This window comes from Trachymyrmex septentrionalis, unplaced genomic scaffold (genome assembly GCF_001594115.1).
Source record: "Trachymyrmex septentrionalis isolate Tsep2-gDNA-1 unplaced genomic scaffold, Tsep1.0 scaffold39, whole genome shotgun sequence".
Taxonomy (NCBI): Eukaryota; Metazoa; Arthropoda; class Insecta; order Hymenoptera; family Formicidae; genus Trachymyrmex; species Trachymyrmex septentrionalis.
Window position 1 is genome coordinate 467,704 of NW_017305557.1, and position 24,475 is coordinate 492,178.

General features: G+C 36.4%; 1 protein-coding gene across 1 annotated transcript; it reads left to right on the forward strand.

Moving 5' to 3' along the window:
• The first annotated feature begins 7,122 nt into the window (after positions 1–7,122).
• Positions 7,123–10,442, forward strand: LOC108750940. Its single transcript, XM_018490816.1, has 3 exons — positions 7,123–8,895; positions 9,025–9,134; positions 10,386–10,442. Exons 1-3 carry the CDS (start codon positions 7,209–7,211, stop codon positions 10,440–10,442), a joined length of 1,854 nt encoding a protein of 617 aa, XP_018346318.1. The 5' UTR covers positions 7,123–7,208.
• The last annotated feature ends 14,033 nt before the right edge of the window (positions 10,443–24,475 follow it).

The window sequence follows — 24,475 nt, forward strand, 5'->3', positions numbered from 1 at the left end:
AAATATTATGAAATTATTGAAATAATGCATTTTTTAAAATAAAAACTAAATTAATAATTGGACTGATACTCGTTTTTACCCTTTTTAACTGTAAAATGCCAATTTCCAAATTTTGAAAAAGATATCAAGATATCAACACGAACGTATTTTCAAAGAAAATATGTAAGTGCACTGGAAAGATATTACGAAAAACGTCACGTTTAAAACATACAATATTTTAATTTTTTTAACATTACAATCATTTTTGCTATTAATGGGTTGTATGATTATTAAAACTTACTCGTATTAAAATTTCTCGTCATCTAGAATGTGTGTGTCCCTTTTCTCCTTATACAGGAACACGCCGAGCGGCCGAAAAAGCACATTTTAAGTTTTTAGTCGCTTATAACAAGCGACTAGTAGAGGAAGTGAGACAGCGAGAGAGAGGGGGGGAAAGAGAGAGGGGGGAGAGAGAGAGAGAGAGAGAAAGCGACCGTCCTTCTCGCTCTATTACTTGCTTATGTTTACAAGTTACTACATAGTACAGAGAGGACGAGTGCTCTCTCTGTCTCGCTCGCTCTCGCGCAGCAGCGAAGTCGGCCGATTCGGTGCCAGTAGGTGTCTGCTTGGTGGGGATAGAAGTGATGGGACTGGTTTTCTTGATGCCGGGAGCCAAATGTGCATTACTGAATGCGACGATCATCGGGCATTGAATGATACCACCTTATCCATTTAACGATTTACCCGAGAGAGTAATACGAGAAAATAACTGGCTTACACGAAATTATCACGGAATCGAATGGTTGCGAAACATTACACAACACGCTACATCTATAGCAGAAGACAAGAGAAGACACGTTATCTGAGTGATCTACTCTCGAGAAACGTATGTAATTTGGAAGGAATTGCTCCGGCTTTCAAAAATCTATCAGATTTCGAAGAACGTGGATAGCGCTGCATGCATCACAAATTTTGAACCAACGCGCCTTTCGCAATGCTTACAAATTGAAAGGTTGGCTAACTATACGAAATAGCAGTAATTCGAGCTACGATAGGCTTCCCTCATAAAATTGGAGCGAGAGCGACGTCGAGAGCGAAAAAACAGACAGCGGAAATTTTTTAATGCAATTTAAAAATCAGAAATGATATATTTTGCAACATGGAAGCGTGGAGGGAAAATATCGTGACAGAAAAGTCGAACCAAAGCGAGATGCGAACAAGCGACATGCGAGGAGAAAAAAATCTTCCAAAATTCATCCCGTCGATGGATAGAGATAATATGTGTACTATGTGTAGCGTTTCGCAAACGTCAAATTTTGAGAACTCTACAACGCACTTGTCGGCAAAAGAGGTAATTCTGAATTTGCACAAACATTTCCTCTCTCATTTCCGCTCTCCGACGAGAAATAAATTCACTGGAAGTTTTAAATGCATTACATCATCTCAATGTCCGATAGCAGGGGTCTATCCTGCCGACCAACTGCCGAGGATGTGGACGAGGTCGACTGCCATTGTCGCTAAGACAGATGATCACCTGGCCAGCACTGGGTTTCCTTCTATATCGACGAATACGGTACAAGAACATTTTCGATAGCTACGGCTTGCCGCCCGTGGGCTCAAGATTCCTCTTACGACTTTGCCGAAACTCCATCACGTAACGCTGGAATACGATGACGCTGCAAGGAATATTTTCTCAAACTTGCAGGCAATACTGCTGTGTGTTTTATGTATAATGGTTATAATCTTAGTCAGTTTCTTAATCTGTTTACCTCTAATTGTAAACGCAATGGTCGATTGATAGTACAGTTATTTCATAAATTTTTTCTTCGTTGTAAACATAAAAAAGTAAATTCTCATGCTTTATGCCGTCATGTTCAATCATCTAGTCTTTTAAAAAGTAAAATATAGAACAAATATTTTATGTAATATTACTCTTTTTCTTTTTAAAATAAACGATTTTCGATCATGTAAATTTTGCTGCTTGTTTTTTACTCCTCGTCCCTTTTTACATTAGTCACCTTTTTTCACGTATTTCACATTTAAATAATTCATCATTAAAAACAAAATATAGAAGAAAATTTTTTTTAAAATAATGTTCGAATCAACACATCGGTTACGACAGCGAGTGTCAGCGCGAACTTGTTTATTCCTGTTTTACGAGGGTGATCCCAGAAGTACCCGACCTAACAAAGAAAACACAAAAAAATTTCGGAAAAAATATCTTTATTTCTCAACATAGTCTCCTTTTAGCTAGATACACTTTTCCCAGCGATGTTCAATAGCTTCGATGGCCTGTTTATAGTAAGAACCGTTGAACTCCTCAAAATAGCCATTAACCGCAGACTCCACCTCTTCATTGTTGATAAATCTTCTACCACCGAGCCATTTTTTCAAGTTTGGAAAGAGAAAATAATCCGAGGGGGCTAAATCTGGCGAATAGAGTGCGTGGGGAAGCAATTCGAACTTTAACTCAACATCCTCTCGACGCTGCTTTTGTTCGATTGTGAGCAAGCGCGGCACCCACCTTGCGCACAGCTTTCTCATCTCCACATTTTCAGCCAATATGCGATGTACAGCACTTTTTGAAATGTTTACCATGTCTGCTAGCTCGCGCACTTTCAATCGACGGTCACTCAATACCATTTTGTGGATTTTCTTCACCATTTCTGGAATGGCCACCTCACTTGATCGACCACTGCGATGTTCGTCTTCGCAGCTCGTACGGCCTCGTTTAAACTCTACCACCCAATATTTTACTGTTGTAAACGAAGGAGCAGACTCCTCCAGAGTAGAATCCAGCTCAGCTTTGATATTGGTTAGGCTAAGACCTTTCAAATGAAAGTATTGTATTATATCACATAACGATGACCAATTTTTTCCATCTTTGCAAATTCACCGAGATCGTCCACTATTGATAGCTGCCAAACAAATACTGAACAACGTAGCGTCTTCAAACTTCATAGTTAAGCTTTAGAAAGTTGGTGCTTTCCTCTACAGTGATTTTTTTTATACAACAACCGCCATTTGTACGTCAGGTCGAGTACTTCTGGGACCACCCTCGTACCTCCCCTTTCTCCCTGTGAAAACAAGAGTTTCCCGAAAATTTTTGTAAAAATCCTCGTCATAAATAATAAAAAAAAACTCTTTCACTAAAACGTCAGTACGCCGGTAACATTGAGCCACTGCAGCAAAAATGACCTACTGAACAAAAAATTGTGTGCTATTCATATCCGCTGCCCGTCCCCTCCTCTCGTAACGAAAAAATGTCTTGGTCTCAATTTTCCTCGATTTTCCCATCCACCATTTTGTCCACAGTATTTATCCTTGCCGACATCCCATCTTTTTCCAGCCACCGCGTAGATGACTATGGACAGAGCCAATCAAAACGCGCCATTTAATTACTTCGTTACTCTTACCCTCGCGTTACCGACCAATCAGAGCGCACCATTTTTCCAAATAGACCATGCCATCGCCGTCGGAAGCGGAGTGGTGGAGATTTGTTTTGACGGCCTATGGCTGCCCATATACATACTACTCACAGATATCCTATCCGGAATATATCCCAAGAAAATGTAATGAAATATCGTGAGATATCGTAAAATTTTGTGAGGTATCATAAGATATTTTATCAATATTTTAAAATATCCTAACTTATTCAAATTCTTTCACGACACGATACAATTCTTCAAGAAATGTCGCAAAGATGTCCAGAGTACAACAAAGGAGTACAGTTTGCAGAAAAGAATATACATTACAGAGATGTGATATATGTTATTTCAAATTAATTTTATTTCATTATATAACAGAGGGATAATAATATATTCGCATATGGTATTCTAATACATTTGTTTTTTATATCAGATTACAATCACATTCTATTTTGCGTTGATATTGAAATATTATATGCATTTAATAAACTAGATTTACAAGGAGTATTATAAAATTTTTTTCTTGCGTGAGCATTTTTTCTACAATATTATTACAAAACTATTTAATAGTAAATTCCACACTATTTGTTCAACGATTACAATACTATTATCATCTAAAATGCAACAATTATTAGCGTTATCATTAAATGACAATGTAAAGATATCATTTTTAAGGTAAGGAATGGTAAAAAATTTTTTATAAATGACAATATAGACATATCATTTTTAAGGTAAAGGATGGTAAAAAATTTTTTATTAATGTTAGAAGAATCCTCGTTAGAAATGACATTCTGTTCTTTAATTGACTCAAAATTCTTCTCCCACTCAAATTTATCTCCCACTCATTGGAAACAGTTCCTCTCCCCACTCTTAATATTTTTCCTTCCTTGGTTTCGTTTCCTCCCCTTTTCTCTCATAATATAAATAGACTCCGGTTTGGACGGTTTTTCGTCATTGTCGGAAGTAATTTTTATTATCGTACTAAAAGTTTTTACATATTCCGGTTCGTACTGATGAGTTTTTGTGCCATAAGATACGTGGTAAATTTTGATATTTCACAATTTCAAATTTATTTTCTGCAAACTTTTATAGTATTGATTATGTTTGAAAATAAAGGAGATTTTTTGTTATATAATTAGAACTTGGAAATTCCGTATCTTTACACGAAGGTTCTCATCGTTTCTTAAGAAAAATATAAATTGCAACAGATTATTTTATTAGAAGATTGTAACAGCTTTCCTGACTTCTATTCATATTGTTTTTTATATCATAAACAAAAAGAAATTATTTTAACTTTTAAGTGCGATCATTGCGACTGTAATGGCATGTACCCTTTGCCTATTAATTTTTTATGTAATTTTTATTTTAACATCCGACTTGCGTTTTAGTTTGTAAGACTTTCAATTTTGTTATCTTTTTATGTACTGATGATGGTCAAATCTTGACCAAAACGTCTACTTATTTATTTGGAATAAATACATGAATTGTTTACATCTATTATTGTGGCTGTATGCTTTTTATTATTTATCTTTTGTAAATGTGAATAAGTTAATTTATATATATGTATATTTATTTCATTTTTATTTATTAATATATGTACAATATATATTATCGCATTTTTTTTAAATCTCTCTTCCGCTCTAATACAAACGCCATGTCGTCATCTTTTGAATGAACAACAATTCTTCTCTTCCGCTGCAATATAATTGCAGTGTCATCATCATCCTCATCGTCCTCATGATCTGCCCTCCTTTTTTGCCCCAACCGTCTGCGAATACGGCTCGCCTCCTCCTCCTTCACCATGTGTCGAGATGTCTCTACTAATCCAAGCACCCCACTTAACTGTGATAACGTCCACAGTGCCATGTCTGGAACAGAAGAATAAAAATATGAAATAATAGTTTAAATTAATAGAACACAATATCACATGAAACATATGCGAATCACTAGAGACATCATTTTTTCTAACACTTCAAATATCCTACCACATACACAATCTTATCATACTCGCAAAGCTCCATGATGGATTAATAATATGCCATATTAGTTAATATACTTTATTAACCCCTTCGCCTACAATATCGTGTGAGACTCGTGGTAACCAAATCGAGCCAAACATGAGTACCACGGATGAGAACCGTGATATGTTGTTCAGGCCAAAAGTACTCGTAAACATTAATTATGGCACGCGCCATCAGAACGACCATTAAATCATGGGACAAGGGGTTATTTAATTAATTAATGTATAATATTAAGAATAAAATACTTACATTTATCCCAACGGATTGTCAGCGCCGATAATCAAATTTAAATAAGGCCGCCAGGTATCTCGATGGTAGAAGTCCTTTGCAATATCCTCAGCCGTTCAAATAGGACCTCAGTCTTTTGCGCTAATAAGCGCATGCAAGCATTCATTACATTTGCCCAACCAATTAAATTATAAATGTTAGCCATTCTTATCTTTTGACACGCACACTGATTGACAAACTCGACAAGAAAACTCGACAAGCAGACTGATTGACTGCGGGACTGTACAAGATTTTATATAGTAAAGATGTTCGTGCAACCATCTCGAGAAAAACCATGATACCATTTCGAGAAAAAGAACAATGCTTCGGTCAAAGTTATATCACGCGATCGAACAATCTCAAAAATAAACTTCAGCATTTTTATCAGTTATAATTAGATCAATGCGTTATATCAGCAGGTAAAAAGTATTAACAACGCCCTGATTAAAAGTTTATACTTCAGCCGAAAAATATATCACGCGTTCGAACGATTCCACGAATAAATTTCAGCATTTATCAGAATTAAATCATCAGTTATCAGATTGTCATAATCAGCGACAAAAAGTACAATGCTTCGAATAAAAGCGTATGCCTTAGCCAAAAATATACGAGAAGACATCGCTCAAAAAATTCTATCTCAACATTTTGTCGTTTGCAGCGCTTCGCATTAAAGCGCAATTAAACGTATATATTGAACATTTATCGGACTAATATTTAAGAGTTATTAGACTTATATTTAACAGCTATAAACAGTTAGTAAAGTAAAACGAATTCTAACTCAGGAGCTCCGCGGAGGGGAGGGGGAAGGTGGATGACGTCACAGGGGGTGATGTCACTAGGCGAGAGGGTGGGAAAATGACGTCACAGGAGATAATGTCACTAGACGAGGGGGATTTGCGAAGAGATTACGTTGTGCGAAATTACGTAGCGCGGAATATGCGAAAAATTACGTTCGCGTCACAGTGATGACGTCGCGCGGGATCAGTGGCTGCCAGGCGTGGTCCGCCGCCGCCGTCGCCGTTGCCGCTGACTTTCGTCCCTGTCTCCGAGTGCGGTCCGCCTCCGGACGCGGTCCGCCGTCGATCCTCGCTACCGTCACCAAGCGCGAGCCCCACCGCATGTATACTTTCCACGTATACTTACCATTAATACTTACCATTTTTTCTCTTATGCGTCTTTATTTTATTCTTCTAGCACGCGGAATATTTAATTAATTAATTTATTTATTATGTCTGTGTTAGCATAACAACCGCTAGTCTCGGGGAAGGAAAACTAGTTGCAGTAGTGATCCCCGGGGTGGGTGGGTCCCAATCACCACGACACAGCGCGTCCTCGGGTTGCGGATAGAGGAAAAGCCTCGCTATCTCGGTTGAGGATAGAGGTTAGTTGCGAATAAATTGAATAAGCAGTCGCGGACAGCCGATTGGAATGGTCCTCCTGTTTGGGGGTTGGGCGTGGGTTTGATAAGCTCACACCGTGAAACGACTTTATCTAGAAACAACCAAAACTCGCCATGGATTCTTCTGGGGTAAAATTTTCCGGAGGTAAACTAGTCCCCCGTTCGGATCTCCGGGTGGGGACTACCTCGGGGAACTCATGTCGTATAAAGTCAAAACGCGGGAGAGACTTCAAAGTGGGTACGTGGAACGTCCGAAGTCTTTACAGACCTGGGGCGTTTCAATCGATGGTCGGGGAGGTCGAAAGGTACGGGGTAGAAGTTGTCGCGTTGCAAGAAACAAGATGGGCCGGGGAGGGTTCGCTTAATGCGGGTTCGTACACGCTTCACTATGGAGGGTCGGAGATCCATAGTCTTGGCATCGGTTTTATGATTAATAGGAAAATCTTATCCGCGGTAAAAGACATTAAATTTATAAACGAAAGATTAGGATTGCTCGTTGTGCAGGGCCGATGGTACAAGATCGCGATAATCAACGTACACGCGCCGACGGAAGATAAAGATGGCGAAATTAAAGACGGGTTCTACGAAGAACTCGAACACCTCGTGGATCAATTACCGAACGATTACATGAAAATAGTCGTGGGAGATTTTAACGCGAAAATCGGTAAAGAGGACATTTTTAGACCAACGATCGGGCTCGAAAGTTTGCACGAGGAAAGTAACGATAACGGAGTGAGGGTAATTAACTTTGCGACCGGCAAAAATCTTATCGTCAAAAGCACGTATTTTAAACACAAAAATATCCATAAACAAACTTGGATTTCCCCGGATGGAGGCACGCGTAACCAAATTGATCACGTTCTTGCAGATAAACGGCGTCACACGAACGTACTCGATGTCAGGTCTTATAGGGGGGCGGATTGCGACTCGGATCACCTCTTTGTAATTGCCAAAATCAGGGAACGTCTTTCGCTAAACAAAACTAACGGGCAGTTGTTTGGAACTAAACGTCTAAATGTACAAGGTTTGATCGAGGGAGAAAACGGAATAAAATACGCGGTCGAAGTAACGAATAGACTCGCGGCTTCAAAGGAAATAGATGAATCGGATGATAACACGGTTGATAAACACTGGGAAAACGTACGAGACGCGATAGTAAAATCGGCGGAGGCCACGGTTGGTTTTTGTAAAAGGAACAAAAACAAGCCGTGGTTTGACGAAGAATGCGTAAAAATTGTTAAAGTACGAAACGAAGCGCGCATCACGTGGTTGGCTCAAAATACGAAGGAAACTCGGGATCAGTTTCTTAAGATTAGGCAAGAGGCTCATAATATGTTTAAAATTAAGAAGCGTCAATACTTAAAACGTAAAATTGAAGAAATAGATGAAAATTGTAAAAGCAGTAACGTACGAGGCACGTACATGGGGATAAATAATTTTAGAAAGGGATTCCAAGCTAGGACGGAAATGGTGAAAGATGAGAACGATAATTTAGTTACGGATACAACGGCAGTTTTAAACACATGGAAAAATTATTTTGATCGGTTATTGAATGTCGAATCTGAAAACGACCGGGAAATAGAGAATTTTGAGTATCACACGGCTGAACCTAGGATTAACGAACCGACAATTTCAGAAGTAGAAAGCGCGATTAAAAAATTAAAAAATCACAAAGCACCGGGTAATGACTTGATTCCGGCGGAACTGATTAAATGGGGGGGAAGTAGATTGATAGAAGAAATTCAGAAATTAATTATCTTAATATGGAATAAAGAAGCATTGCCGGAACAATGGAAAGATTCAATTATAATCCCGATTTTCAAAAAGGGGGACAAAATGAGTTGTAATAATTACCGGGGTATCTCACTTTTACCTACATGCTATAAAATTCTGTCGAATATTTTATTAATGAGGCTTGTACCATATGCAGATGAGATAATTGGAGATCATCAATGCGGCTTTAGGAGAAATAGATCGACTGCGGACCAAATCTTTACTATTCGGCAAATCTTGGAGAAAAAATGGGAATTCGACCAATCGGTACATCAACTTTACATTGATTTTAAAAAAGCGTATGATTCGATAAAACGGGAGAAAATGTATGAAATTTTAACTCGGTGGGGGATACCCAAAAAATTGGCTAACTTAGTCCAAGTTTGTTTAAAAGATACCAGAGGTAGAGTAAGAATAGGTAATCAAATGTCGGAAACTTTTAATATTCATAGCGGATTAAAGCAGGGGGATGCATTGTCACCTCTTCTGTTTAATCTAGTATTGGAATATGCTATTAAAGAAATGCAGAAGAGTAATGATGGTTTGCAGTTGAACGGTACAACACAAATATTAACATATGCGGACGATATTGCTTTGTTGGGAGATAATAAAGAAACACTAATAAATAACGCTAAAATTCTATTAGATAAAACGAAAGAACTGGGGCTGCAAATAAACGTTGAAAAAACTAAATATATGGTCACTGATAGAATTCAGAATATTCATAATAACGGAAACCTGGTCGTCTGTGATAAAATTTTTGAACGGGTTAGCAATTTTAAGTATTTAGGATCGATTTTAAACCAAACTAATGAAATAAGAGAAGAGCTCAAGAGAAGAATTAATTTGGGGAATGCGTGCTTCTATTCGGTTAAGAAACTACTCGGTTCGCGGATATTGTCTAGGCGCTTAAAAATTAGAATTTACAGAACGATTATTTTACCGGTAGTCCTTTATGGCAGCGAAGCGTGGTCACTTACGTTACAAGACGAGAAAAGATTTAGGGCTTTCGAAAATAAAGTACTTCGAAAAATCATCGGGGCAAAACGCGATGAGGAAACGGGCGAATGGAGAAAATTACACAACGCAGAATTACATCAATTATATAATAGTCCGGATATTATTAATGTCATAAAATCGCGTCGATTAAGATGGGCAGGTCACGCGGCGCGTATGGATGAGAATCGAATTGCATATAAAGTACTAATTGGTAAACCGGATGGGAAAAGACCATTGGGTAGACCAAGACGTAGATGGGAGGATAATATTAGAATGGACCTTAACGAAATGGGGTACGAGGGTCACAAATGGAGGGATCTGGCTCAGGGACGGGAACAGTGGCGGGATTTGGTATTTGCGGCAATGAGCTTTCGAGTTCCTGACGCCTAATAATAATAATAATAATAATAATAATAATAATACCATTTAGAATCTGTTATTTAATACTAATTGCAATATTTTATTTTTTTTTACTCCGAAGTACCAATTCTTTTAATTTTAAAACACAATGTGTTACAGATATCAATACAAATGTTCTACCAAACAAATTCTGTATGTATACTCGAATGGCTATGAACTTCACGTTTGAAAAACATTGCAATTTTTTTTTATCTTAAACTTTATAAACTGTTCTTTTTTTTTCTTTAATGTCTTTATTTTTTCAATTTTTTTATACATATACTCAGGGATATAATGTTTCAATTTTTATTTGGTAATTCTACGAGAACTCGTATATTAATCGTAAATTAATCCCGGGTCACACACACAAAATAAGTCTTACTGTGTTTTTTAAACAAGCTTCAAATTTTCTTGAACCATAAGTACTTGTGCCCCTTTTTCTTGACTCTAGCCTTTCATAAAATTTATACAAATTGTATTATAGTTGAAGAACTAACGCAGAAAAGTAAATTGAAAAGCACTTTAAAATTAAAAGTTTTAGGGAAATAAGGAATCCACTCTTTACCAAGAACGTGGACAGGAGTCAAGTTGAAACTATTTCATACATTTTCACTCATTTATATATGTTACAAATCAAAATCGTTCAACATAACACAACTGTACATGCAATCTTAATAAATAACAGATGTGTTACATATCTTTTATAAATATTCTTGAATAATAAATCAACATTAATGTCCATTACTGCTCGATGGAAACCGCGGGAAAATGGTGATTTCTTCCATCAGAAGGAAATGTAAAAAATCATCTAATAAGTCACGTATGAATCATAACTATTTGACAATTTTTTACATTTTCAAAGAAATGAGGGAAAGGAAAGAAATAAAGCAGGTATTTAAGTAAAGCAACTTAAAAGCGTTAAAGCGTTAAACAAAACTTGCACAATTAATTAAAATGCAACTTACAAAAAATTCAAAATAATATTAATCACGAACAACCGAACGAAATTTTAGTATATCATATTATATATTTTTAATTCAAAATGCTAATTAATAATATAAAGATTATGCATTTCACAGGTTTCCTCCGTGTCCAGATCCATTCTTGGAATGCTAATTAATAATATTTATATGGAATAAGAACTATAGTATTTAATTACTATATTTACAATTACAAAAACGTATGCATTTTACAAAGTCTTTATAAAAAGTTTTTTTACACAGTAGAAAAGCATAGAAAGCAAGATAATACGCGTCAGTCTTTCTTTCTCTGCCAAAATTACTCGTATGTATGGGATGGCATAAATAATAAGAAAACCATAAACTACATATATAGAATCTCAGACATCCCTTTACAGACAAACTTCGATGAATATGTATTAGGATATTTTAAAAGATTAGTCTAGACGACGTCATTCACTCTCAGTTCAGTTTTCGAATGCAACCTCACGTGATATAGCATTCATGTTTCGACACAGAATGTGTTCTATTCGAAAATTTCTCTAATAAATATTACATGTGGCTTCTCAGTAAAAATAAGTTCTACAATTAATATTTTTTATTAATACAAATTACATCATCCTCTAACTTAATGCCACGTCTCATGTAGCAAAAATGTTACTACTCGTTTGATTGACATATTTAGTTTAAATTGGAATAAAGGTTATAAGAGTTATTACGTCTTATACCGATATTATAAGTAGAGAAGTATGCAAAAGACATTCCGTTACCAGGGATTTGAATTTGTGTCTCTCCTGTGGCGGATATGTAGAAGATGCTCGTAATAGTGATTGGTAGTTCGAGGAAAGATGTAATAATGGAGATCACCAATGTGTAAAAGTCGGATTCATCGACTGAATGGGCAAATTGCTTCGAGTAATGTCATAATCGGTAGATTCAGATTCAGCGAAGTCACCGAAGGCGAATATATTGGTTCTTAGGCGGTATGATTGACTACAATATGATCGAACAATGTTTAGCTAGATATTGTTGTTGAATTGAGGAACAATGTTGTCTACAGCTCTGACCTTCCCTCTGAACTGAAGTCTATGTAAGGTTCTCGTACCGTCCAGATTCTATGTAGTTTCTTCCAATGGGAGCATTATTATAGAGTAGTTTTATCTGTCCTTGTTTATCTAACCAATACGTAGGATTATCTTACCAATACGTAGATTTGCGTGTCATCGCTGTTTTCTGTCGACAAAACCATAAATTGAGTCTGCATGGCTACCTTTGTTTCGTCCAATTTTTTCCACGTTTTTAATTGGGGATTTCTCAACTTTATCTTGTTCTTCTTGAGAAGAAACCAGGACAAGCTGAAGGTTTTCCGTTTTTGTCTTCTTCTCTGATTCTATCGAGGCTAATGTAGCGATATCAATTATATTTACATGATATTTACGTTTGACATAGTGGCGGTGGTCAACAGATTTTTCTGCGCTTTATCCGAGGCCTGAGATTCTTTGATGGAAGACTTGAAAATTGGAAGCCGTTTGTTTCGACTGAGCGACCGTCTTGGCGATCGGCGAATTTACATTGGTGATAGCAGCGACCGACTGGCGACTGCTTTGTTTGAGCTCTTTATACCGTTGACAGTCGGCTCTTACATTTTATGAATAACGATCTTTTGAGTTTGAATCTACGGTTGCCAGTTCGAGGAATGATGACGTTTTGTACAATTAATGACATGACGGTTTTACCCTTTGGCTGCATTTACAGTACCATTGTTATCGTTTGGTACGTATCGTTCGGCGAAACGACGTTTTAGATTATTTGATATTTACAATGTTGGTATAAAAAGTGCTCAGTGAGAAATGACTAATAGAATTGTATCAAATTGACATGGATACGAAGTCAATTTAATATCAATTACATATCTAATTGTCGGTTATTTCTCGCTGAGTTAGAACCTTCGTTCCAATTTAAACTAAGTATAACGAATATGAAATCCACACTTGTGCTACATTGCGAGATGTGGTTTTCAGTTAGAAGATAATGAAATGTTGTATCAATGTAAAATATTAATTTTTAAACTTACGTATTTTTTCTGAGAAGTCGCATGTAATTTTTGGAGAAACTTCTGGGAAGGATATGTTCTCTGTGCTGAATTGCGTGAGGTTGCATTGCGAGTGCTGAATTGCGTGAGGTTGCATTAGAGAACTGAACTAAGACTGAATGGCGTGAAACAGCGTCGTATGAACAAATCTTGAGAAATGCCTGAATACTTATTCTCCATGTTTGTTTATATAAAATTATCATGCTAACGCGCGCGCGCGCGTTTCCATAATAGTCTAGAATTTTATTAATATTTATACACACCAAGATTGCGTTCCGATATTTATTGCCAGTACTGAAAATTTATGGTACTCACATTAATTGCAAAAACCATGACTTCTTTCGGAATAAAGTTTTCTTCGACATCGTGAAAACCTTGTATGTCGATGACTATATCCATTATAATATTCGAATTTTCGCTACTCTTTTTATGTCACGAAACATCGGCGTCAGTATCATGAGCAAGACTAAAGCTTTTTCATCATCTAGAAGCGTACAATTAGATGAGAAAAAAAATGTGTAGTGGGAGGAAAATAATTTTCTCGCAGAAGTCATACATAGGGCTAATCGGAAAATCGGGCTCGTCTTTCGAAAAATTTGGCTGTAATGGTCTACTAGAAATATGCATGCCATCGGCATACAGCGAAAAGAGATTTATTCCGTAATTTTTGAAATTAAACGGGTTCAATTTTCTATCACCGTTAAACGCCTTGTTATTGATAAAGCCGACTATTATTCGTTGGTATTATTCGGCAACATTATTCGGCAGGTATTATCCGAGTATTGCATTATGTATCGATTCCTTCACTACACCGGCGTGTATCATGCATGTTTTAACATCGACTCTAGTAAGGAGATTGGCGGTAGTTTTACTCAGTATTCTAGCATATGCGATTCTAGCATATGCAGACAATACGTATTTTTGATATCGTTTCTGTTACCGATCGAATGTGTGTTGATTTTTGTCGCACTGTGCGATTTCTTGTCACCCACCTTCATCTCGAGAAAAATTCACGACTAACACGATTACCCGTACTCATCTTTTTTATACGAATCCGCTGGAAAATGATCTATGTATTATAGCACATAGAAGTAATGAGTCGTATTTTCGGGAAAAATACACGTTCGAAATCGATATTCGTCCGGGGTTGATTGTTTCAGATCGAATAGCAAATAGCCATGAGGTCTCGACGTAGCGTCGTAGTATGCCTGTTCCAGGAATTTCGGATCGTCGGGATAGATTTGACGCGCTAAATGACAAATTTGAGTGCAATTATGTGGATTTTTTAAAACGACCATGTAATTCGCGTTAAGCGACATATTGACCACGCCCTTGATGAAACAGATTTTGCGAAATAAAAATAACACTGAGATTTTTGTGATGACTGCCTTTGGTAAAAAGATCCATGATCGGATCGCACGATTCTCTCATAAAATCGTCGATTATCAATTTCTGAGAAAGCGGATCGTTTGAGTAATCTTCCAGACGGGGTAAACTTTCGCAAAATTCAATTATATTCTTCTTCATCGCTTTAGTATTGCTGTATCCCCAACTCTTTTTCGAACTCTTTTTCACGAGTGTTGTATTGTAATTGATGATAGGCTTCTTGCCATTCTGCATAATAAAACAAAACTCTCTCGAAACGTCGGACATGAGAGATAAATACCGAAGAAAAGTCTTTACAAAAATCGTTTTGTCATTTAATCGGGCCGCATACGATTGATGTCCATGGATGTTGCCAGTACGTCCATTTTGCGAAATAAGCTACTCTATTACTGTGCAAGGTTTCAAAAACAAATAAAAAGAAAAATGGTGTTTAATATTTTCAAGAATGTACAAAGGAAAAAATTTAAGGAGGGGGGATAAACTGATCAACGCGAGGCTCCCCACGCAGCCGAACGCACGCTCGCGCCAGCATATCCCCGGCGTAGACTAGCCGACGAGAGCATCGCGGCGTCTTCGGAGCTGATTCTTGCCATGATGCAACACGTATAAGCTTATCCGCGTCGAAGTCAGCGTATAATTTCTTGAACGAAGGAAAAAGAAGAAGGTTTAAAAAATTTTTCTTGTGATTTAAATATAAAACATTTTATTTTTATATTTAATGTTTTTTACAAAAAGTGTGAAACAGTGGAAAATGAGTTTTTGTATTTAATCATTTTTTTCAAATGCTTCAAGTACAATTTTATATCGCGAAAATATTTTACATTATTTACATTATTCACATGATTAAAGTTCAATAAAATTTCTAGTACTAAAAAGATTTAACAATAATATTCATATTTTATTTTACAAAATCATGTATTACAATTTTATATATTTATCTAAATGTATGATGACTCGATGACGTTTCTATCTTAAAATGAGAGAGAAAGCTCGAGCAAGAGGAAAGTTATTCAACTATAAAACCTTAAGGAAAAGAATAACTATTATTAATAAATCTATGTTTTACCATACAGGCGCACTTTGTCTCATTTCGCGTTACAATTTTATGAAATACAGTGCGTCGAGTTGCAGTAAAACACAAATTTCATATTTGCAGTAAATCGCCGACCCCTTCGTTTCTTCTTTTTTCGCCTTTCTCTCTCATTTTCTACTATTAATTTCTTAATATTATTAAAGTTTATAATTAACGAATTTTTATAATTAAATGTTATATTCTTTATTTTATAAATTTTATGTGTACGTACCTTCTGGTGTTCGAAGGATATACGCGTAAAATTTTGGGCCACCCGAAACGAACGACTCGGTGTAACTACCGCGACCGTAGCTCTCGAGTTCGTCATATCGCCCAGAAAATTATCCGTACGCGGTTCGTACTTATTCGGATTACCTGTACTTAAGTATATACATGAGTCAGTATCGTAATATAAAACACGTCTATCTAATTTTTCTAAATATTCATATAATTTTAATCGCGCTAATACTGTCGTATTTGCCGTGATTTCGACGTTCATTATTGGGGAAACCACGACCGCCTCTTCACGTAGCCGTTACGAAACATATATTACCTTGTTGTTGACGGGTAATATATCAGTTATCTCATGCTCCGGACTCGTGAAAAAAGTTATCAGACGATTTTATGGTATTAGGCAGATTGGTTCGCTGACTGAATTTTCTCTAAAATAAATTTAGACAAAACTTACTAGTGACCGAGCGTAAACCGAGATTCCGTGCAATGTTATTTCTGTCGAGAACGATACACTCAGTTTTTTCGTCCTCCCTCAGATATTGTTCCTTAGCTTCGACATCGTTGTAGCCGCATTTGCTCGGCTATCCACTAGTTTTTTATTTTAATTGTAAAAATGTATTTATATATTCGGCAAACAATCCTCTCTGCCGTGTATTGGAATCGTATCGAGTAACTTTATACTGTCAAATTTCACTCACACTCGTCACAAGATACCCCTTCTCGATGAATTTGCGCAATTCGCAGGATATCTAGGTACCTTCAAATTCATGCCCTTTAGGACGATTTTGAGTACACGTTGTCTGCGAAAATGTTTGGCAGCAGCTCCGACACAAAGTGAAAAGCACTTTTCTTTTATCCTATACAGAAGTACTGGGTGAAATAGATTACGTGGTGGGAGTACTTTATACCATACAAGACCCTCGATAGAGTCAAAATTAATATATGGCGCTTTGCTGATTAATTCGCTACACTTCTCGCCGATATAAATATCGGGATGACCATATGGAAAAGCACCCATTTTCAACACATACGGATACAAATAGCATACGTCCACATAACGTATTTACATAACGTATTTTCTCTGCACTCGTAATTTCGTATCGAATAGCAATATTTCCTGTGACCACCACAAAAACAAATCGCGCTGATCGAGAAGATCGGATTTTATTAACGTATAATTCTTGATCACTTATCTCAAGATTTTCACGCATTTCCCAATCGAAGTCGAACTCCCATTTTTCTATAACGTGGTAGCCCCGTTTTCGAAGACGATACACCGATGCGAGAGTTCGCTCGTAACGCGCATCATTACGCGATTCATCTGATAATACGTCGGATAACTATGCCAAAAACACCCATGAAACTGAAGCATATAATGTTGCATTCCGTTTACCGATTCCAACGGTATATATCCGTTAACGTGCCTGCCGTCAACTTCATATTCGCGTTCTCGTCCCGTGGATTATGCGATGACCGATTTAGCGCTTCTTTTACATTAGCCACTTTAAAGCTTTTTGCGATTGTCTATCCGCATTTCTGTATTCGCCCGAAGGAATGATTCCTATTTCTTCTTCGCGCAAGAAGTTTTTTGCGAAAAACTTTCATGCACAAAGAAATGATAGTGCATTCCTCGAACGGACATATATTATCGTGTTCTAGAAAGATCTTTCTAAACACCATGCACAAGCGTCGGAGAATATCAACATCGTTATGTTATATATTTAACAATTTCGAGTTGAAAATTAAAAATAAAGTTTGATCGTATTATTTCCTTGTGCCATTTCGTAAACCGTTCACGTTTTTTGGGCTTTATTTGACCGAAAAAATAATATCGCGCATCGGGTATCAGATCAATATACATTTAATTCATCTTTGTATTAAATAAATAAGGAAAGATCTTTACCTAATGTATTTTCTCCCGAAAGCTTTGGGTAAATCAAATAAACGCATCGGCAAATAATTTACGCTATCTATAAATTTAGTGTTCCCGACCGTCATCACGATAATTTTCGTCCCGTTTAAAATTACCCGCGGTTCTTCCGTAATTTCCGAGTTTTCGACTAAATATTTTGAAGATGAATTGCGCGTCAAACACTTTCTCATTATGTGCTATACAAATGATCTTTTTGAAACATTTTGTTGTTCGCGTTACGAGATTAACAAATTGTTTAACCGGATCATTTCGAAATATAAACTCGTGCACTCCGTACCAACGACATCGCATCGATATCCTCTATCCCCGCATATGTTTCGCAAATTTATTGTGCAACGCAAAGTCGGAAAGTGAATTTTTTTCGGTTCTTTCACGTCTCGTCCTGTCACGTTTTGAAATCGTAGAACACGAATGGGACGCGATCTCTTTTATATTTATAATTTACTCTACCTTCGGACTCATTCTCGCTCCTGCGCATCGTTTCTTCCTGTACCATCGTACCTTTTCCCGGATTCTCGATAGCGACTTTACATCAAAGAGGGTGCATGAAGCAAAAATGATTCGGAGGCCGCTGCGATCGATAAGTTTTACAATATTTACTGATTCGCAAACGCTTGCAGGAGATTACTTATCATAAGATCATTCCGCGCGATGAAGTTCGAAACATGAAGTACTGTAAAACATATGATTACACATTTTGCACCTAATTAGGCTCGCGTCGAAGGGTTCGCATGGCGGAGTGGCGTAACATCGTGGGCATTTTTTCGCGCAGCAACTTCTATCTTTATAATAACTCACGCGACGCAATATTCTTCGCGAGAGCCAGCAGCGGCTTTTACATTTAATATTGTATTATAATGACGCCTACATTCATAATACATTATATTTAATCTAATAGAGGGCTCACGCCCTAGAGAGGTAACACGCAACCGTCAAATAACGGATAACGGAACTGCTAAAGCCAGCACTATCCTCAAGGAACTTATATTGACCACTGGACTGAAAGTTTTTTTGTAGTCAAATCTGTACTTTGTTCATAACCTCGAACAACAATTCTTGCTTTTTATCTTCCATCGTTTTTTACACGAATGATCTATTTATTACTTAAAATTTTTCTATCTCCAACTTCTGTTCTAGGAACCAGTATCCATATTTTATTTTGCTTTAATGATTTCTTTTTTCTTCAATTATTTTTATCAACAAATCTTTTTCTGGCCCTTCTGTATGAAAGAAATACAAAATCTAATAATCTTCTTGGTAATTTTCTTTCTCTTCTTGCACATCCTAGATTCTCCTTTTACTGCGCTATTTCTTGAACTTCTTGATTTTTTATTTCTTTCCTTTTCTTGTTTTCCTTTTTTTGCGATTGTTCCTTTTCTTGCTGTTTTTGACTTTTCTTTTGTCTATCTTTCATATTGTAGATTCATATTCGACATCCTCGAATTCTTAATTTTTTTCTGAATTTTTATTCTTTATTTTGTGATTCTGTATCTGTTTCTATTTCTCTGTTCTAATTGAAATTTTAGTATTTTTGTATTTTTAATATTTTTTTGTTTTAACTTCTTAAATATTACGTCTCATGACACAATTATCTTCCCTTTTATCTTGTCAAAAAGTCGGTAACTATTAGGTGTGTATTCCACGAAGATATATTTTTTACTTCTATCGTCTAGCTTCTTGATTTGATCAAGAACTTTAACAAAGGCATTACAATCAAATAAGTGTATATTACTTAGATTTGGTTTCTCCAAAGTCCAGAGTTTCATCGATGTACACTTTATTGCGTCCGTTTGGACTACAGTTTAACAAATAAGCTGCAGTATAAGCTGCAGTATGAGCTGCCTCTCCCCAAAGTGTTTATCGACTTTACCATTTGCCAACAAAGCTCGTGTTCTTTCCATAAGTGTCCGGTTAAATCGTTCAGTTTTCCCGTTCAATTGTGGCGTATGCGGGGTAGTATAATCCAGAATAATTCTTTTATTTCTGCATCAGTCTGTCAAATCTTTGCTTAAGTATTCTCTTCCATTCTCACTTCTTAATTTGGAAATTTTTAATTCCCATTTAGCTTCGACCATGTTAATAAATTGCTTCATCTTTTCAGCAACTTCATATTATCTTTCAAGTAGGTAAACTATCACACAATGAGTGAAATCATCCAAAAAAGTAAGTATATAATTTTTCGTATCCCACGTAAACGGATTAATTGGTCCACAGACATCCATACGGTTCCAAAAGTTGTTTTGCTCCTCTTCTTTCGTAACCGAAAGGTGTTCTCGTCTGTTGGGCATATTTCACAATTTTTTGTTGCCTTATCTATCTCTTCCGTTTCAAGGAACATTTCTTCAAATAGTTTTACTAACCTTTTCGTATTTTTTGCTCCTAGATGTCCCATTTTTCTATGCCATTTATAAGTTGCTTCACGTCTACTCGTCAGTAATCTGTCTGTCTTCTTCCTAAATCCACCAACCACAAGTCTTGTTCTGTTTTGAACGCTGTGAATTTTTTATTGTTCTTTTTAATTTCGGCTAATTTATCGGAAACCAACACCATACCACCGCTTTTTACTGAGAGTAGATTTTTACTCAATTCTGGAACAAATAGAACATTATTCAATATACAATTTTCTGTTTCTATAGTACCTATACCTTTTGCCTTCATCTTCTGATTCTTCTTTGCAATTCCTATTTCTGTTTCATTCCAGGTTATTCCTTTGAATAATTTTTCATCATTGGCCATATGAGATAATGATCCAGAATTCGATATCCACAAGGATTTCTTCAGAGTTATTATATATCACCATCATCCTCAACATCAACCAGAAAACTTTATTTTCCTTATTTTTCTTATCTTCATCCTTTTACCTGAATTTATTCTTCCTAAAATAACAGTTTTTTTTTCTTTTCTTTAGTTTTTTTACAAATACTGCATTTTGGTGTGTACTCCGCATTATTTGAATTTCTATAGTATTTTGTAAAATGTTCAAGTTCATTACACTTGAAATAACGTATTTTTTTGTCCTGTACATTATACATTGTTTTACTTCCTCTTACCTTATTGTTTTTACTTATTTTCTCTTGTCTCTTTTCTTTGAAGATCACAGATTCTTCTTTTTCTTGAAACGTATTCAATCTGTTTTTCTGCTAAAAGTTTAGCTACTAGATTCCTTAATGTTTTCACAGCTGCATATCTGCAATCCCACGCACTCGCGAAATGTTTAAAAGTATCCGGCAATGTAGTAAGAATTTTTGAAATAATCATAGCATCCTCTACTGCCATTTTCAATACCTTTAATTTATAATATATATTTTGTATAGTACTCACGTGCGTAGCGATACCCTTTCCATGTTGATATCTATAATTAAAAAACTCTTATAAGCAAAGGCACTTCTGTTGTTCCGTGTCTCTTTCATAGACAAAACAAATTTTCTGAAACATTTCTTTCGAAGTGTTACATATTAATACATGCGTCAACGGTTGTTTATCTAACGTTGATACTATAATCTTTTGTACTCGTGCATCTTTTTCAAGCCAATCTTCTTTTTCTTGTTTGTTGCTATCTTGACGAAGCACCTTTTTTTCTGATACGATGTCATACAGTCCCAAGGATTTAAATACAATTGTTACTTGAAACTTCCACACAAGAAAAGTTTCATTATCCTTGAGTTTGTCAATATGAACGTACTCTTCAGTTTGCGTCGCCATCCTACTTTTGTTCTATTTATACGAAAAAAAATCTTCTGTTGCAATATTTTACAGCGAGTGTCCTGGGCCCATGAGATTTTACTGTAGCTCTTGTTTTAAACAGGTTTATTACTTCAAAATACAAATAGAGTGCACAGCTTAATAATAAAGAAAATGCTCCCAAAGACCAACGAAAAGAGACAAAAAAGGGCAAACGAAAAAAACAAGCGAACACGATCAATCAATAATTTCGACTTCACATCACATTAACATTCGCATTAACATTCACATAACAGTTTATAATGTATAATAACATTCAGACGATTATCTTATCAATAAGCAAACATCACGAACAAATCTTTTGTTACATTCAAAGTAATGATTACGTTAGCATATTAAGGTAGCTCACCTTTAGTTGCTTTGTTCACTCGCTTAAAAATCTCCGGAATATTCACTCGATTGATTTGTATCATTCAACACCGACATATATGAAATATCTAATAAAAAATTTGTACAAGAAAATACATTACGAGAAAAATATATAAAAAGTTTAGTGAAATATTATTACTTTCAACATTATAAGCGTAGTATCTACCTTCCTCCTCCACCTCTCTTCCTCTTTTTCATTCGCGTCCCCACTTCTCCCTCCTTCTTTTCCTCCTCCCCCCTCCCCCCTTTCCCTTCCCAACTTTATCAGATTAACTGCAACTAACTTCTGATTTAAGTTGTAAAGAATTTTGCAAGCGATTCGCAAAGTGCCATTTTTATCGCTCACGAAACTATTGATTTTATAATTTTAACAAAAATCAACTCCATCCTGCATCTTCAAGTCGTTGTAGAGTTAGACGTAGACGTGAATCGTGTTCTTGACGTATGAATCCTGCGACTAGAACGTCGTCAATGTAGGCGTGTATCCCTTCCAAGCCAGATAACGTGAAGGCTTATTGAAATATCGCCGGAGCCGTCTTTATACCAAAGGGACGTTTGAATCTAAACAAACCTTTCGGTGTAGTAATTGTTGTTATATCACGGTGATCTTCGGCAACCACGATTTGCATGAAGACGTTGCTAAGATCTAGAACACTGAAGTATTTATTATCATTGAGCTTTGACAGTATAAGATTTACATTTGGGATGGGATACGAATTTGATTTTAAAGCGTGGTTTACGCTTGTGGAGAAATCTGCGCATAATCATATTTTATTATCTGGTTTCTTCATCACACAATAGGAGCGCTCCAATTTGATTGATGTACACGTTTGATTATATCTAACGATTCTAGGCGACATGTTTCCTCTTCGAGAGGAGATTCCATAGCGTACGGAATTTGTCGACACGATGCTTGTATAGGAAGAGCGTTTTTGGATAACACGAATTTAGCTTGAAAATTTTTACACTCTCCTAAGCCTGAAGCAAAAAGTTTTGAAAAAGACTTCAACATTTAATTCTTGACTTCGCATGGTTGTGACGGAAACTCAACGAAAGAGTCAAGTTTGAGCAAGGTTCATCCGTTGTTGCTATCACAATATTTGCGGCACTTAAGGAGAGGCATGCTCCAGAGGTTAAGTTTGTCAATGGCATTTAAACAAGTTTAAATCCTTGCGCGCTACTGTATCTATAAAAATGTCATTTTCACGATCGACAGCCCGAATTTTACATGAAAATCTACCGATAGTCTTCAGCGCGTAACCATTTGCATGTTCTACTGCTTTGCTCGTGCTAAGAACCGGGCTCCCGAGATATAGCCATGTGTCTTTTCCGATTGTAGTGACATCGAAACCACTATCGAACTGGAATCCCACAATTTTACCGACAAGATTAGGAATGAAAATACGGCAACGATTATCGACCAACGTAATGGATTGAATCGCGAATTGATCTATTTTGTCCGAGTTACAGATAGCGCGATTATCAGTCGAGGCGCTCGAACGACACACCTTCGCAATGTGGCCTTTCTTTGTCGCACTTGTGACACATCGCATCGCGAAAAGGACATTTTGAGTGTAAATGAGGATTACCACAATCATTGCGCTTGGGAGTGGAGGACTGATTTTGAGCGATAGTTTTTGGTTTATTGGTCAGGTTTCTTGAATGATTTTTTTGGTTTCTTGTTGTTTTTTCTGACGCGCGCACCGCAAGAATAGAACTTGGTTGGTTTGGAAGGGTTTTTCATCGTCTTTATGTTTGCGGATACGTTGAGATAAGCTTCCAGTTCAGAAGTGATATCCTTGAATGTTTATTGATCTTGTTAGTTCGCGTACATGTGCAGAAATCTGAAAATGCACAACTAAAGCCGCAGCGCTAATTGTTAGGTCCGCCCGAAGCGCAAGAAATGTACACCTTGAATCTGATTCACAAGATACAACTAAATATTACTATAATTATTCTCTTAGGATACACAGAATAGTAAGGTCCATGAGACGACGTGATCAGTCTCAGGTCACACATCGATTCATACATGGCACATACGACGCCAGCTGTTCAGGGCCGAAATGCCCTAAACAAATGTAATAACTTTTTTATCAATAAATAAAATCTTTATATCTTAAATTCTCGGCTATTTCACATTCCAAATATCTCAACATTTGAGATTTAAATAATGTAGATTTTTATGATATTTAAATAAAAATATCTCGGGCATAGAGTACAGAAGAAATTTATTCTCTAAATCCAAGTAAATCATCACGCCGATTGCGACGATGCGTACCAGAACAAACTTAGTCATTCCTGTTTTACCTCTCCTTTCTTCATAGTCAAAACAAGAGTCTCCCGAAAATTCTCATAAAAGTCTTTATACTAAATAATAAAAAAAAATCCTTTCACTAAAATGTCAGTACGCCGAAGACATTGAGC